Genomic DNA, 16073 nt, shown 5'->3' with positions numbered 1-16073 from the left:
GACTGGGATGTGCTTAACACATGGGCATCCTCGACCGATAATGGAAAAAAGAAGGGCATCCCTGACAAGCATTTGGGTGACTTTACTTGGTCCTTTTTTTGTTACGACCAAGCCTCAAAAAGGTGCCCGAACTGACCAGATGACCACCGGAGGGAATTGGGGATGACCTCCCCTTACTCCCCCAGTGGTCACTAACCCCCTCCCACCCTCAAAAAAAACTTTTAAAAATATTTTTTGCCAGCCTCTATGCCAGTCTCAAATGTCATACCCAGCTCCATCACAGCAGTATGCAGGTCCTTGGAGCAGTTTTAGTGGGTGCAGTGCACTTCAGGCAGGCGGACCCAGGCCCATCCCCCCTACCACTTGTGGTGGTAAATGTGAGCCCTTCAAAACCCACCAGAAACCCACTGTACCCACATGTAGGTGCCCCTCTTCAACCCTTAGGGCTATGGTAGTGGTGTACAGTTGTGGGTAGTGGGTTTGGGGGGGTTGGGGGGCTCAGCACACAAGGTAAGGGAGCTATGCACCTGGGAGCAATTTCTGAAGTCCACTGCAGTGCCACCTAGGGTGCCCGGTTGGTGTCTTGACATGTCAGAGGGACCAGTGCACTACAACTACTGGCTCCTCCCACGACCAAATGGCTTGCATTTGGTCATTTCTGAGATGGGCGTCCTCGGTTTCCATTATGGCCGAAAATCGGAGACGACCATCTCTAAGGACGACCATCTCTAAGGTCGACCTAAATTTCGCGATTTGGGCGTCCCCGACCGTATTATCAAAATGAAAGATGGACGCCCATCTTGTTTCGATAATACAGGATTCCTGCCCCTTCACTGGGACGTCCTGTGAGGACGTCCTCAGGAAAACTTGGGCACCCCTTTCGATTATGCCCCTCAAAGGCACCAAAGTTTTTATTTACATACCCAAACTGGTTAGGATTGCAGGAAACACTAAGTTTACCATAACACACACTAACTGCAAAATTGGCAGATAACACAGAACTGCACCTTCAAAGATATAGTTAATTTTATCCACATTACCTAACATGGCATTAACTAGCAGTTTGTCCCAGATGTTAACATCACGGCTGACTTCTCCAAATGCCAACTACTTCCCCAAACATTACCACAGAGGCTTTACTTGTAACATGTGTTTAAAGTTGCTGTTAATGTATGTTAGTGGAAAACCATACCATGCTTAGTGAATAGGCCCCTAAGCAGATAACCCTTTGGGAGTGGAGGTGGAGCCAAAGACACACCAGTGCCAAATAATGGAGAGAACAGTTGGTTCCATCTGGTGTGCATGCCAAAAATCTTTTAGGCATTCAAACAACTTTGAGCCTTTTTCAAAATACCCCTGAATAGTAGCCAGATATCCTCTTTCATAACATCAGGTGTTCATGAACACATAGAATTCAGTATATGCCAATGGAAACCAAACCTACGGGGATGAACCAGGTGAATCAACCCCAGTAGGATCTGGTGCAATACATGTACTGTAATACATAAAAGCTTCATAATACAGATCTTTTCTTTTTAAATTTCTTGCAGTTTGCTATGAGTAGGCCTCAATTATTGACGTACTGTTTTTGGCAGTAGGCACCTTTCAGAACATAACTCCCCTCATTTTATAACAGATCACTTAAATGTAAGCACCATTTGAACACTTACCTTTATAGAATACTGCCATCTATGTGTGTAAACATACACCTCCATGAATCAAAGGCAGCAGTATACTGTGTACTATTCTATAATGAAGACGCACATATGGCTTGGTGCGTAAATGCAAGAGGGAGTTCACAGGACAGGGGCATGGTTTGAGAATACATAGGACTGAAATTTACAGCTGTAGTTTACAGAACACTGTAGTTTACATGCATAAATGCTGCATTTAGGTGTGTCCATTTACGGTTGACATAGACCTGGCATAAGCACACATGCCAGTGCTGGTTTATGCGACTAAGCATTCTTATAGAATAGGATCACAGCCCATGGAATGTACAGTACAATTCCAAAAATCTGGATGCCAGAAATTCGGACCTCCTGAGAATCCAGACCCTTTAAAATTGTGCAATCCACACTGTAGGAGCAAAACAAGCACTATATGTGTTCCTATATAACAAAGATATATGGGACTATAATACATGACACTATCTAGCATTAATAACCTGACTTCAAAAATGCAGACATAAGCTTATTCTGTCTTTCAATGCAAAGCCTATTATTTGCTGAAACTGCAACCTTGCAGTCAGATGAAGACTGCTGACAAGGTTTCCTGATGTGCTAGAACAACAAGGTTGTTATCAGCATCAATGTCATGGCCAGAACAGCCAAGGACTCTTGGACTTACCCTTGCAGCTGGAGGGACACTGTGGTTGGCAAATTGCACATTGTTTATGAAACCCTGGCTTCTTGTCAAGGTGACTCCTTCAATGTGGTGCCAGTGAGACAATCAGTTGTCCCTTGAAGCCACAATATTCAGAGTAAACAAAGTTGTGTGTGCATCACCCCCAAGGCCAGAATGTACGTCATTAGAACAGCTGCAGCCCATGATTTCTGTATAAAATGGGGCTCTTATCTGAGGCAAGAGGCTGCTATGTTGACATTCCATCCAAGGAGCAGACCGCTGAAGCTGACTGAACATCTGAGGAACACGCTGCCATCTACTAAAAGTCTGCAACAGGTTGTGTGTGCCATGTAGTTTTGTATATGTGCTGTGGGCTCAGTGTGACTCTCTTACTTAGGAGTCTAGTTAGGGAATTATATGCGTTTACTCTGAGCTGTTTCTATTATAAGACTTCTTTGTCTTTATTCTTACCGTCTTTGAACATTATCTTTGCTGCTACTGTAAATAAATGCACAATCTATTTTTATAATACTTGGTTGTGGAGTTAGCTCTTTCTATTATTTAGGGTGTAGTGAGCTTGGATCTAAGAATAAGAGGAAACACATTTGCTTCAGACACTTCACTCATTAAGGTTAGTATTACCAGAAATCTATTCCTGTTAGAATTTATTCTGTGTCAGGTACCCCACCCCCAAAATGCGTTTAACTCCACCCCCACCCCATGCACGGTCTGGAGTCTCTCCATCCCCTTCCAGCGGCTCTCTCTCTCCCTCCCTCCTCCCCTCCCAATTATCTGTTAATAAACAAGCAAGTCTTCAGTACAGCAGTGCCAGTGGCAACCTTACTCACAGGCTACCTGTGGGCCTACACCAGACCTTTCCTTCTGACCCATCCCACCATTCCAAAAACAGGAAGCTCTGTAGCGCTATAGAAATGCTAAATAGTAGTAGTAGTAGTAGAGTAGTAAGTTGCATCAGAAGGGGCAGGATGGGTCAAAAGAAAGGCCCAGTGCAGGCAACCTTTGAGTAAGGCTGCCACTGGTGCTGCACAACTGAAGACTTGCTTACTTATTAAAAGGTATGGGGGGCAAGAGAGCCACAGGCTGGGCAGGGAGGGAAGGGAGAGACACCGGAATGTGCATGGGAAGGGCCTTAGGGACCTTGGCCTCCTCCTTTGGGCTCAGGCATTTTCCAAAGCTGCAGAGGGTGATGTTGGATTGGGTGATGCAGAATGGGGGGGGGGGGGGGGAGCAGAGAGACACATAGAGAGAAACATTGAATGGGAGAAGAGAGACAGAGATGGGGTGATGCTTGAAAGTAAGACACAGAGATGCTGGAGAGAGAGAGAGAGAGAGAGAGAGAGAGAGAGAGAGAGAGAGAGAGGGTGACGACGATGCTAGATCTTTTACAGTAAATGTTACAAACAGGAAAAATGAACATTCAAAAATCTATACTTTCTATGACTCTATTAATGTGGTCTAATTCAATGAGACATAATATTTAAGTTTCTTTGTATGTCTTTCCTGCCCGTCTTGTCTGCAGTGCCCCCTTGTTTTGTGAAGGCATCCCCTCTTTTGTTAAAACTGCACTGGCTTCCCATAAACACCAGAATCATCTTTAAAATAATGTGACTGTATACCAAATCCTTTATGGTTTATCACCTTCTTACATGCAACACTTAATTGATTTACCACCATGTTACGAAGCAAAAACCTCTAGAGCAGAGGTAGGCAATTCCAGTCCTCAAGAGCCGCAGGCAGGTCAGGTTTTCAGGATATCCACAATGAATATGCAGGAGATAGATTTGCATACCAAGGAGGCAGTGCTTGTAAATCTATCTCCTGCATATTCATTGTGGATATCCTGAAAACCTGACCTGCCTGCGGCTCTCGAGGACTAGAGTTGCCTACCCCGGCTCTAGTGAATACCTCACACTCCATTACCCAAGTTGCAAAAGATTGCCTTACAAATCAATTCTTCTTACACGCTTCATATATCAGAGTACCAAATTATGGAATACTTTACCCAAGCAATTAAGATGTATAAATATTTGAGATTTCACAAATTATTAAAGGACTTTCTACTAAGTACTCATCTTACAAATAGAGCCTGCCATGAGTGGGAAAGTGCGGGGTACAAATGTAACAAAAATAAAATAAACCATTGTTGCCTTGTATCTTCATCTGTTCCTACTTAACCAGTACTTTAGCCTAACTTTATATTAAATATGTAAGTATTTCTTATCTGTAAAATGTTACAATTTATATGACTGTAATCTACTTTGAACCTGATCCTGTTTGGGATAATGTGGCATTAAAATGTCATAAATAAAAAAAATAAAAAAAATACCTATTTTGATAAATGAAGCATTCTGTATTTGTTAGTGAATAAATCAATAAAATTTGCCTGTTCATCTTTTCTTTATTCTTTCTTAAATTTAAATTTTAAAAGTACTGCGTGAGAATCTGGACTGACCCAATCCCTGAGCAGTCCGGATTTTTGGACTTCTACTGTAGGTGCCTCCAATATTCCCAGACATCAGCATACTGAGCACATCTCATTAGGATTACTGAGAACACTAATTACCCTCCACCATGGCGATTTGGCTTTTCAGTTGTCCCTGCTCTGATCGCCACACGTGCAAACTGGATTCTTTTCGCTTTAATTCCAAACGAAGCCCATCTGCTTGGGCCTGCATCTCCTGTAGGAAACAGAAAGCGTGCTTTCTGAAGAAAGTCTTATGAACACCAACAGAAGATAAAGAAACATGATAGCTCCATATATGCCTTCACAGAACTGTCATGTTCACGTCACTGAATGTAGCCTGATAAAGAGTTTCGAACACATGGTCACACTGTTTCAGTACCAAATGGACAAATCATGTTACTCTGCTTTTATCTCAAATTCTTCTTATAAGCATAACTTGGGACTGGCTCAGTGGTAGTTGTATATTGCCATGAGGAAGGTCCCTGGTTTGATCCTTAATCTGAGTTTTCTGCTCCCCAAGTTGGCAAGGGGTGGAAATGCTGGGAATGGCATTATGGTCACTGCTCAAGTGACATCTAGTGGCTGATTTCAGGGCACATGATGGTAGGATTGCAGTGATCAGAGTAGGTACACTGAAGGGAGGGCAGAGTATCCTTCAATAGTTAGGAATGAAGGTTCATGATATCAAATCCCAACCCAGGTTCCAACTGAGAGCCAGAAGCCCATAGGAGGAAAGGTTTTAAACAAATTTCACATAATTAGGGATTTGTCATTTGTGTCATAGCATGGTCTGTTCTGCATCCAATGTTGGTTCCTTCTGATGACTATAAACATCTTTGATAAATTAGTGGAAATTCCAAAGAAACATCACAGTGTGACTAGGATCCAAGTCAGGAGAGGCATATCAGGGGTGGGAATGAGAAAATACATGACTGTGGGCAGGGATGAAAGTGGAAGTTAAAAGCAAAACAAAAATGACTGGAATATAACCTGTATGTGATCTTCCCAAGCAATTATCAGGCAATCTTGTGGAAAGTGTATAAGGATGCCATACAGGAAAGATCACAGTTTTCATTTTATAGCTATTTTTTTTAATACTGCAGAAGAGGGCAGTGCTCATATTCGGTCTGTAAAGAACCAAAAGGGATCTGAAAGTTACAAATAGAAAACTAAGCAGCTTCATTTTTGTGAAGCGATGTGAGATGGACCAAAAATGTAAAAAAAAAAATTATTATGACATGATTTAATTTGACATTTATATTTCACTTTTACTCAATAATTGGATTTGAGGCAGATTACAGCACAGACAGCATCACAACTTACCGAAACAATTACTAATGACATTATATAAAACCACAGATTCTTTCCTTCCATAAAATAATAAATACTAAAGGAAAGTTTGCCAGTCTTTTCTCCCCACTTGTACAATTCAAAGTCAACAACATGGCTCTTACCAGCTTAAAATGCAATGGAACCAATATTCAGAGGGAGATAACCAGACATGAGAGGCTCCCATCTGATTATTTCCTGCAGACTTGGTTATAGTCAAATTTTCAGTGGTACATACCTGGATATTGCCACCAAAAATTGGGGGGTGATCTGGCATGAAGTCAGGGTGGAGCTGGGAATTACTCTGTATGCAGTGTTTTTCAACAAAAAGTCTGTTCTAATTTTATCTGGTTATTGGCTGGGATCCAGATAGCTTCCAGAAGCTAGACAACACCCAGATAGTCAATGCTGCTGCCTGGATTAAACCTAGCATTGAATGTCCAGGTATTCTGCCTATGGCAGTCAGGGGAAGATGCACTAAAAATTCGTTGAAGCCCTTCCCTTACCGATTCCCTTAGCAAATCGGTAAGGAACGGGCATGCATCAAGGAAAAGGAATGCAAATGAGCTGCTCGTTGTAGCTCACTTGCATTCTCTATTCCATCGGTAACCAGTCGGCTGGTCAAGCATGCTTAGAGCAGCCAAGCATTATGCTGGTTGCTCTGCGCATGCCAAATACATCCAAAAAGTGCCTAACACCCATGTAAAAAGAAAAAAAAGAACAAGCTGCATGTCCCAAGTCCTCCTGAGGGACTTAAAATTTTTTTTTTTTTAAGTTATGGCACCTTTGCTATGCCTGTGGCCGTCCCTGCGCCCCCTGTGCCGTCCGGGAAAGGAAGACGCCGCGCCACTCAACCCCTCCACGGCCTGCTGCAGGAAGGCTCCGATGTGGCTCGATCCTAGCAGGAGAGTGCAGTTGAGGACGTCCATCCAAAAAGACGTCCTCCCCCCCCCCATAATAAAAACGGCCTTTTTGGACGTCCTTCGACCTGGAAGTCTCTGAACCAATCACAACATTGGCTCAGAGACTTCCAGGTCGAAGGACGTCCAAAAAGGCCGTTTTTATTAATGGGGGGGGGGGGGGAGGACATCCAAAAAGGACGTGTTTTTGGATAGACGTCCTCAACTGCACTCTCTTGCTAGGATTGAGCCGCATCGGAGCCTTCCTGCAGCAGGCCATGGAGGGGGTGAGCGGCGCGGCGTCTTCATTTCCCGGGCGGCACAGGTTTTTATTAAGTGAAGGACGTCCAAAAAGAACGTCTTTGGAGTGGGGGTTTTTTTTTCAGGTGAAGGACGTCCAAAAAGGATGTCCCCGATGACATTTTTTTATTCCGTTTTGCCCCAAAGAGAGGTGTAGAGCTCCCGTTAGGTTTTTCACGGTAAGGGGATCGGAAAACCGTAGTGCATCTCATTATAATAGCCTTGCAATGGTAGTGCAGCTCATTATAATAGCCTTTGGATCATCTGCATTCCGTTTTCGTTAGCTGCTACCGTGATCGGAAAATGGCTCGGCGAAGCCTTTAGTGCATGCCACAGTTTACTACTTGCTCGTTAATGGCTCGTTAAGTTTAGTGCATCTGGCACTCAGTGTCATAAAAACTGATGACTGCTGTGGGCTAAATATCAGGCTCAACAAACTAATCAGACTTGTGAAATGCTAGATCGGTGTTCTTCATTGCAAGGCTGTGGCCTTCACAGACCTTAAGGGCCCTTTTTACTAAGCCATGCTTGCATTTTTAGCACATACTAAAAATTAGTGTACGCTAATGCTAGAGACACCCATAGGAATATATGGGTGTCTCTAGCGTTAGAGCGCGCTAAATTTTAACACGCTAAAAACACTAGCGCAACTAACTAAACAGGGCCCTAAAAGTGGATCCTTAACTCTTTTCTCCTAATAATACATATTCCACCCCACTTGTCCAGAGGCTTTCTGCTGGCAGAAGGGACACTTTTGAAAGGAAACCTGGGGCAGGTGATGCTGAAAGTTATAAAATTCAGTTGAAGGAATATTTTGTTATTTGTGAGATGGAAAAGAATGCCTATTTTGAAAGGAAGTTTGAAGGAGCTATGAATAGGCCTAGAGAGATATATGAAACTGTGAGGTTTTTGCTTGATGGATATCAGAAAGGGAATATGGATGTTGCTCCAAGTGCAGATGATTATGCATTCTTTCTGGTTGAGAAGCTACAATCTCTGGGTGTAAAAATGGAAGATCAAGGTAGGGATAGGAAGGTTGAATTAAATGAGACTGGATTGGCAACTGTTGGAAACAAGATACTGAGCTAGATGGACCATTGGTCTGACCCAGTATGGCTATTCTTACGAGCATCCATTTTACAAACTGAAATATCCAAATTTTTGAACATGGGAAAAATTGTCTGTATAGCAGCATTCTTAGAAACTAGCCACTCAGATGTCCATGCAGAGCAGAGGGTCAGCCTAGTGGTTAGCGCAGTGGATTGTAAACCAAGGGACCCAGGCTCAAATCCCACTTTAACTCTTTTTTTGTAATTGTGAGCCTTCAGGCTTGCTGGTGTCTTATATATCTAGGTACAGTAGGTATTCTTCTGTTTCTGCAGGGCTCACAATTTAAAAATAAAAGAGTTGAAGTGGGATTTGAACCTGGGTCCCTTGATTTACAGTTCACTACAAAAAGCACTAGGCTACTCCTCAAAACTATTTCCTGCACTGTTAAGAATGCCTATAATTCTTGAAGTTGTCATCAAACCTGGTATCCCATCCCAGGTTCACTTTCAGGGTAGAAAAAGAGGGACAGCAACCATTGGGGGATTAAGGAGGGGTCATATGCCTTAATCCCTCCAGTAGACAGCTGCTCAATCAGAGCACCTTCCTGTAACTTGGACATTCCTGAAACAGGTCTAAATAAAGACATCCTTCTTTTTAGATATGGGCGTTTCTTCCCCTTTGGTAATTGTTGTTGGATGTCTTGACTTTGGGCCCTCCCTAGTCCCGCTCCGAACGTGCCCCTTGCTATTTAGAAATATGGCAGTATTGGATGTCCAAATCCTGCCGTTTCAGGTATATGGACGTCCATTTCGGCCTTTAGAGAAGTCCAAATGATTTGAAAATTAGCTCCAAAGTGTCCAGAACAACTGCTCTGTTTCCTTCAATATTTATGGCTTTCAGTGAGTTTGAATTGTATACAATACAAACTCCCATGCATTTGTGAGACTGTGAAGAGTGAAGAAAAGTGGATATCATATAGATCAAGCTCAACAAGAGCCATATGATGCTGGAAGAAAACAGATGTAGAAAAAAAGTGAGGATGAACCAAGGAGGAATACCAAACAACTTTATTAAGGATTTTCAAAAAACGATCCGACACGGCCGTGTTTCGGCCCTAAGGCCTGCCTCAGGGGTCTTGATTAATCTCAGGTGTAGCAGTGTGAAAATATTGCACCAATGAAAGTTTATGCTCGATTAATAAACAATGCAATGCTGCCTCCTTCAATCTCTCCTCCTAAGGCCGTGTCGGGTCGTTTTTTGAAAATCCTTAATAAAGTTGTTTGGTATTCCTCATTGGTTCATCCTCACTTTTTTTCTATATCTCACGGTGCGTGAGATCTTTTACCTCCTTTTTTTTGCTGATGCTGGAAGAAAACAGAACAGTTGTCCCAGAGACCATGCCTTTAGCAACATTCTGGGACAGGTCAGAAGCATTAACAAACCAGGGGAGACACTGTTTGGAGGGATTGGGGACAGGATGATGATGGCTGGTGAGGGTTGAGATCGATTAGGATTGGGATGGGGCTGGGGGGACAGCGCATATTGTAAGAAGAGAGCGTTGGGGGAAATATGGATTGGGGGAGACAAGATGGGCTGAAGGAGACAGTGATTCTGGAGAATCCTTCTTTTTTATTTATACTTATTTCTCTGAATATGTCTGATCAGCTGAACTGGCTCAATCATTTTCAAAGACTTCTATCCTTCTTTGTGGCATCAGGAGATCTTCTAATGAAATAAGCTTTTCTTTTAAAGGACCCAGTCCACCCAAGGCAGAGTAATCAATGTACTTGGTAAAACCGGCCAAATAACATTAAAAAAAGCCGGTTTAGCTCGAGTTGCACACTAATAAGCATGCAAAACATGGGGAAACTGCAGCCATCTCTCTTCCTTGAAGCATCACTACTAACTCTCTACCTCATTTCAAGGACTGCATAGGCCTGCCAAAGTAGGAGGCATACAAACACCAAATGTCAAATTGCTCCTCTCCCTTGCTGATCTGTCAGCGCTGACTTCTGATGCTGACTCTGCTAAGTCTATTGGCAAGCAAAGCACTTCTCCAGGCATTGCTGGCAATCATCAAACGTTTGGGCTGAGTGAGACACCAGTCTCCTCCAGAACAGTTGTAGTTCCTAATTCCACATTGAATGCCAAAGAATTTGCATCTCTGCCAAGGTCAATATAATAGGAAATAGTAGTTTACTGCTACTCCCTTCCTGGGAGATATGGACAGAGCCAAATCTCACTGGACCTTTGCACGTCACAAACCAAAGGAGCAGAAGACAAGGTAGAAGGAAAAAAGCTCCGACTGAACATGTCTTCAATCTGCCATCTTGGCTCCCTGCCAGTTGTAAGAAATTAAGAGCTCACAGTCATAACAGGGATTGCGCTGGATCTCACTAAAAGATGCAATGAGCCCAGCATCATACTAAGATCCCAAAAAACTAGGGGAAAAATGATCAGGGATAATGTCGTTTTCTGGGACCATAGTAAGCAGATTACCAATTGTGCTGTGTAAAACTCCATCCAACTTCAAATGTCTGGACTTTGGACAGGAATTTAATATTTCTCAGGCCAACTTTATCAGCGACATTGTTAGAGAGATATTTTATTGTTCAGACGCACTGAAAATGTAAGAAAAAAAATTACCCGTAACTTCTGAAACATGTGCTCTGCTTCTGAGGTAATCCTTGGCTGTAGAGTTGTGGCTTTCTTAGTCTGCTTACGAGTAAAAGTCATAGTTAAGGATTACAAGAAATGCCCTCTGTGCAAAGCATTCAGAACAAAATGATTCAGAAAAACTGTCAAGTTAGTATTCAAGAGCAATTATGCATCCAGCACCAGCTGCTGACCCCACATAAGTTACCTGTTCATAATTGTAAAAAAAAAAGGGGGGTCCATAGCTTGCACAAAAGAAGCAAGCACAAAACGAAGGGGTGAAAGCAGAACAAATTCTAAATGACCAACTCACACAAGGAGTAAGAGCATCCAAAAAGTTTATTCGCAAAGAGCCAACTGACCCAAAAGACCCTACACAGGCCGTGTTTTGGCAACAAGCCTTCCTCAGGGGGTCAATATGGTTCAGATCAAACAGCATCACAAGTGTGAAACCTGTAAGAACACTAGAGAACAATACGCTCAAAGCAGGCAGGTGGCCGCAGGAGTGGGAGGAATCAATACAGGCTGGCTGTTCAAAATTGGCCAGATTAGGAATGATCCAGGGGTAAGGCTAAAAGTTAGAAGGAGATGAGGAAAATTCAGCAAAACTGTGTAACAGGGAAGTAGCAGGGATGATTTTATAGAGGGTAATTCTATAAGGAACCATCTAGTGTCTGGCAGCAGGAAGATGCATAAATGGCAAAGTGAGGGGGTGATGGTACAAAGGCAGGCTACTTTAAGAACACTCCTTCACTGATGCTAGAACTTAGCTACCTTAAGGCAGGTGTAGCTACTCTTACACTGCTGTCATCCTTCTGTGTCTGTAAAGCAGCAGATGAGTTGATTCCCTAAGACTCCGTAAATAATATTTTTAAGCACAGCTGTATTATCAGTTTCTCCTGTATTAACATCTATGTGAGGTTCTTCTCTGTGTTTGATTTAACCACAGCAGCTGAAGTGAGTGCTAATTGTGAACTGAACTGCTGAGAGACAACTAGAGAGTGAAGACTGGATGAACATGAGAAGCTGTTCCTGCAGTACAGCTTTGAGAGTTGGCTCTCTCCTTACTCCTCAAGATCAAAACCAACCCCTTCACTTCTATAGACCTCAGAACCACAAAACAGTGGTCCACTGTTAGAGAGGGGTGGGGGGTGGGGGGGGGGGTTGATACATTGCTAATAACTGAAGAAGACCTTAAATTGTCTTTGGATCTAGATGCCAATGGTTGAGTGTTCTCTCCAGCTTCTCATTCTCCACTGAGCAGGAAATCTCATCTTTTAGGATTCCCTCTGAGATCTTCTGTAGATCCTTTAAAGTCTGATTTACTACTAAGCTTGTTTTCCCATTCTTTGTCTATGGGGAAATACAGTTTAGTAGATTAGAACCTCTATGCCTGTTTGTACAGCGCTACCAGGATCATGTGGCCAGCACTCTCTGTCTCCCTCTTTCCCCTCTCCCCCACATCATACCAGCATACCCCCCTCCCATAGTTGTATGTGAGGCAGTTACCTCTTTACATCACCTCTTGCTGTACTCCTCCTCACATGCCAAAAGAATACCAGGAAGGATATAGAAAACTAGCTTCCAGCTCCAGAAAGTATATCTGCTGTTGCAGATTGCTAATATATTCAGCTTCCACATTTGACACTGTAGTGGTATCCATGCTCCTGCCAGAAACATTAAATCTGGGTTACAAGACAAATATGATAAGCATTACATTTTTAGGGACTACGAAGATGTACATTCTTACAAGAATCCTACCAGTTAGCCAGACGGGGTTTGAAGAACTCAGGTCTGGACTGGATAAGACACTCAACTAGGTTTTAGGAATTAAGCACAAAGTACTACTTTCAAATGATCAGTCGGTAAAAATAAAGGTTGTTCCATAAGGTTTAACAGTACTTTTACATGGAAATGTCACAAAGAAAGGCAGTCCCAAGGAAAAGGCATATTATCGGTATAGAAGAAATACTTTTCTTGTATGAACAGTGCTAAATTAGGGAAAACCCTAATTTTATGACATGAAAAGGAATCCCTCTTTCTAAAGAAAAGTTTTTAAATTAGGGAGTGGAGGCGTGGCCCAACACAGCAGCGGGATAAGAACCAGGGAAAAGGGGTTCAAAAGCCACCAATGCTTCTGGTGATCTTGGGCAAGTCATGAAGAGGGAAATTCTATAACTGGCTGTCTCCAATTAGGTGCCCTGAGGGCACATGGTAGGAGCTTATCCTATAAAGGAATATGTGACTACTTTCCTATTCTTCAGATACTCGGGGCCATTTCCTTTCAGGGCCTTGAAGATCAGACATAGAGTTATCCAGTCTTGATGTTACCATGGTATGCACAACTGGGATAAGATTTACCTTCTCGATGTAAGGAGAGAGGCAATGTAGCTGTCACAAATAGTAGAAGCAGCTCTTGAAAGTTGCTTGCCTTTGGGGAATCAGAGTAAGTGTTGAATCTAACTGTATTGCTGGGAGGAGCAGAAAAGGAGCAATGGAGCAGAGATACTATAAGATCCAGTGGTAGTAACATGTTTTTGGGACACTGTGATATTCTGTGCTGAAGTCGATTCATGAGTGATTGCATTTTGCTTGTGACAACCCTGGGAGTAAGCGGAGTACCAAAACGCTTGGGATTTTGTTAACGTCGGGTGCTTTCACGGAGTTCAGCGCTGACATTTTGAATGAGATAAGTGATTATTTTCTCGTTTCATACTTTGGATTCCTGGAATTTGCTTCTGTTACACAATTCCATAGTGGTTTGGAACATATAAAAAAAGATTTTCCTTGATAGTAGGTTATCAATAGAAATCAAACAAAATAAAACATGGAAAAGAAAATAAGATGATACCTTTTTTATTGGACATAACTTAATACATTTCTTGATTAGCTTTTGAAGGTTGCCCTTCTTCGTCAGATTGGAAATAAGCAAATGTGCTAGCTGACAGTGTATATAAGTGAAAACATTCAAGCATTACTATGACAGTCTGACAGGGTGGGAGGATGGGGGTGGGTAGGAGGTATGCATGGGGACATCAAAGCATATCATTGATATTCTAACAGGATGGGTGTGGATAGGTGAGGGGTGGGGTGATCAACAGAGACATACAGCTTTATGGTTTATAATGGGCTAGGAACCCCAGATCTTTGTTAAGTCCTTTCTGTTGGGTGTTAAAATATTCAATCATTCTGACTTCAAAGGTCTTACGTTCTTGTATGGTTTTAAAGTTACCGTTCAGGATTCTCACTGTGAAGTCACTGGTACAGTGTCCTGGTCCTGTAAAATGCTGACCAACAGGTGTGGGAACCCTACTGGCACCAGTATTGTTCATGTGATGTCTATGTAAATTGAATCTTGTCTTAAGCATCTGGCCTGTTTCTCCAATATAGCATCCTTCGTTACATTTTTTACACTGAATGATATATACCACATTGGAAGATGAGCAAGTGAAAGATCCCTTTATGTTGAATATCTTTCCTTTGTGGATGACTTTGGGGTCCTGTGAAATATTTTGGCATAGTTTGCAACTGGATAAATTACAGGGAAGTGTGTCCTTCTGTTCCTTTTCAGTCTGTGATGGAAGTTTACTTCTGATTAGCTTGTGTTTTAAGTTGGGTGGCTGTCGGAAGGCCAGTACTGGTGGGGATGGGAATATCTCTTTCAGTAATACATCCTCCTGGAGTATAGGTTGTAGATCTCTTATGATTTTCCTCAGTTTTTCCAGCTCTGGATTGTATGTCACTACAAGGGGGATTCTGTCTGTGGATTTTTTCTCCTTGTACTGTAGCAGATTCTCCCTGGGTGTTTTGAGGGAGGAGGCAATATTCTTGGAGATTATTTTGGGGTTGTAGCCTTTCTATTTGAAGGATGCAGTCAGGCTTTTAAGGTGTCTGTCTCTGTCCTCTGGGTCAGAGCAGATACGGTGGTATCTTGTGGCTTGGCTGTAAATGATGGATCTTTTTGTATGTGAAGGATGGAAGCTGGAGTTGTGGAGGTAGCTGCATCTGTCTGTGGGTTTCTTGTACATAGATGTTTGTATACAGCCATCACTGATTGAGACCGTGGTGTCCAAAAAATTGACTTTTTCTGGGGAGTAGTCAATTTTGAATCTGATTGTAGGATGGTATGTATTGAAGGCAGAATAAAATTGTTTCAGAGTTTCTTCACCCTCCGTCCAAATCATAAAAATGTCATCGATGTACCGGTAGTATTTTAGAGGTTTGGTCTGGTGTGTATTCAGAAATGTCTCTTCCAGCTCAGCCATAAAAAGGTTGGCATATTGGGGTGCTGTCCTGGTGCCCAACGCAGTGCCCATTATTTGTAGATAGATATCATTGTTAAAGTGGAAGTAGTTGTGAGTTAAAATGAATTTGATTAATTTTGTAATAGTTTCTGGTGAGTATTGATGGTCCAGTGTGGATTTTTTTAGGAGTCTTCCACATGCAGCTATGCCATCCGCATGTGGAATGTTGCTGTATAGTGATTCTACATCCATCGTGACCAGAAGGGTGTTAGGTGGTAGTTGCTTGATATTTTTCAATTTATTCAGAAAGTCTGTGGTGTCTTGTATGAAGCTGTTAGTTTTGTGTATGAGAGGTTCCAGAATTCCCTCTATGAATCCAGATATTTCTTCCGTGAGTGTGCCAATACCTGATATCATTGGTCTGCCAGGGTTTACTGGTTTGTGGATCTTGGGTAGCATGTAGAATGTGCCCACAGCAGGCTGGTTTGGTATGAGTTTCTTCAGGTGAGGTTGCGCTTGTGTAGGAAATGTTTTGATAAGGTCTTTCAGCTGTTTTGTGTAATCCTGTGTGGGGTCCTCAGTTAGTTTCCTGTAGTATTTATTGTCTAAGAACTGTCTGTACCCCTCTTCAATGTATTTTTGTATGTCCATAATTACCACTGCGCCTCCTTTGTCTGTGGGTTTGATGATAATGCGTTCGTTAGTTTGTAGGGTTCTTATGGCCGCTCTTTCTGGTGGGGTAAGATTGTACAGGATTCTCTTTTG

The 16073-nt window shown here is 42.4% G+C and overlaps 1 protein-coding gene across 1 annotated transcript in view; it reads right to left on the bottom strand.

Moving 5' to 3' along the window:
• The window catches only part of LOC115464765 (myosin-9-like), a 49597-nt gene extending 38452 nt beyond the window's left edge, over positions 1-11145 (bottom strand). The window contains exons 1-2 of the mRNA XM_030195118.1: positions 11056-11145; positions 4931-5045 (exon numbers count right to left, since the gene is read on the bottom strand). Coding sequence (XP_030050978.1) covers positions 4931-5045; positions 11056-11145 — 205 coding nt within the window. The remainder of the gene's footprint in view (positions 1-4930; positions 5046-11055) is intronic.
• Positions 11146-16073: the final 4928 nt, after the last annotated feature.

Source organism: Microcaecilia unicolor, chromosome 3 (genome assembly GCF_901765095.1).
Source record: "Microcaecilia unicolor chromosome 3, aMicUni1.1, whole genome shotgun sequence".
Lineage (NCBI taxonomy): Eukaryota > Metazoa > Chordata > Amphibia > Gymnophiona > Siphonopidae > Microcaecilia > Microcaecilia unicolor.
This window is presented reverse-complemented; position numbering and strand designations above follow the sequence as displayed.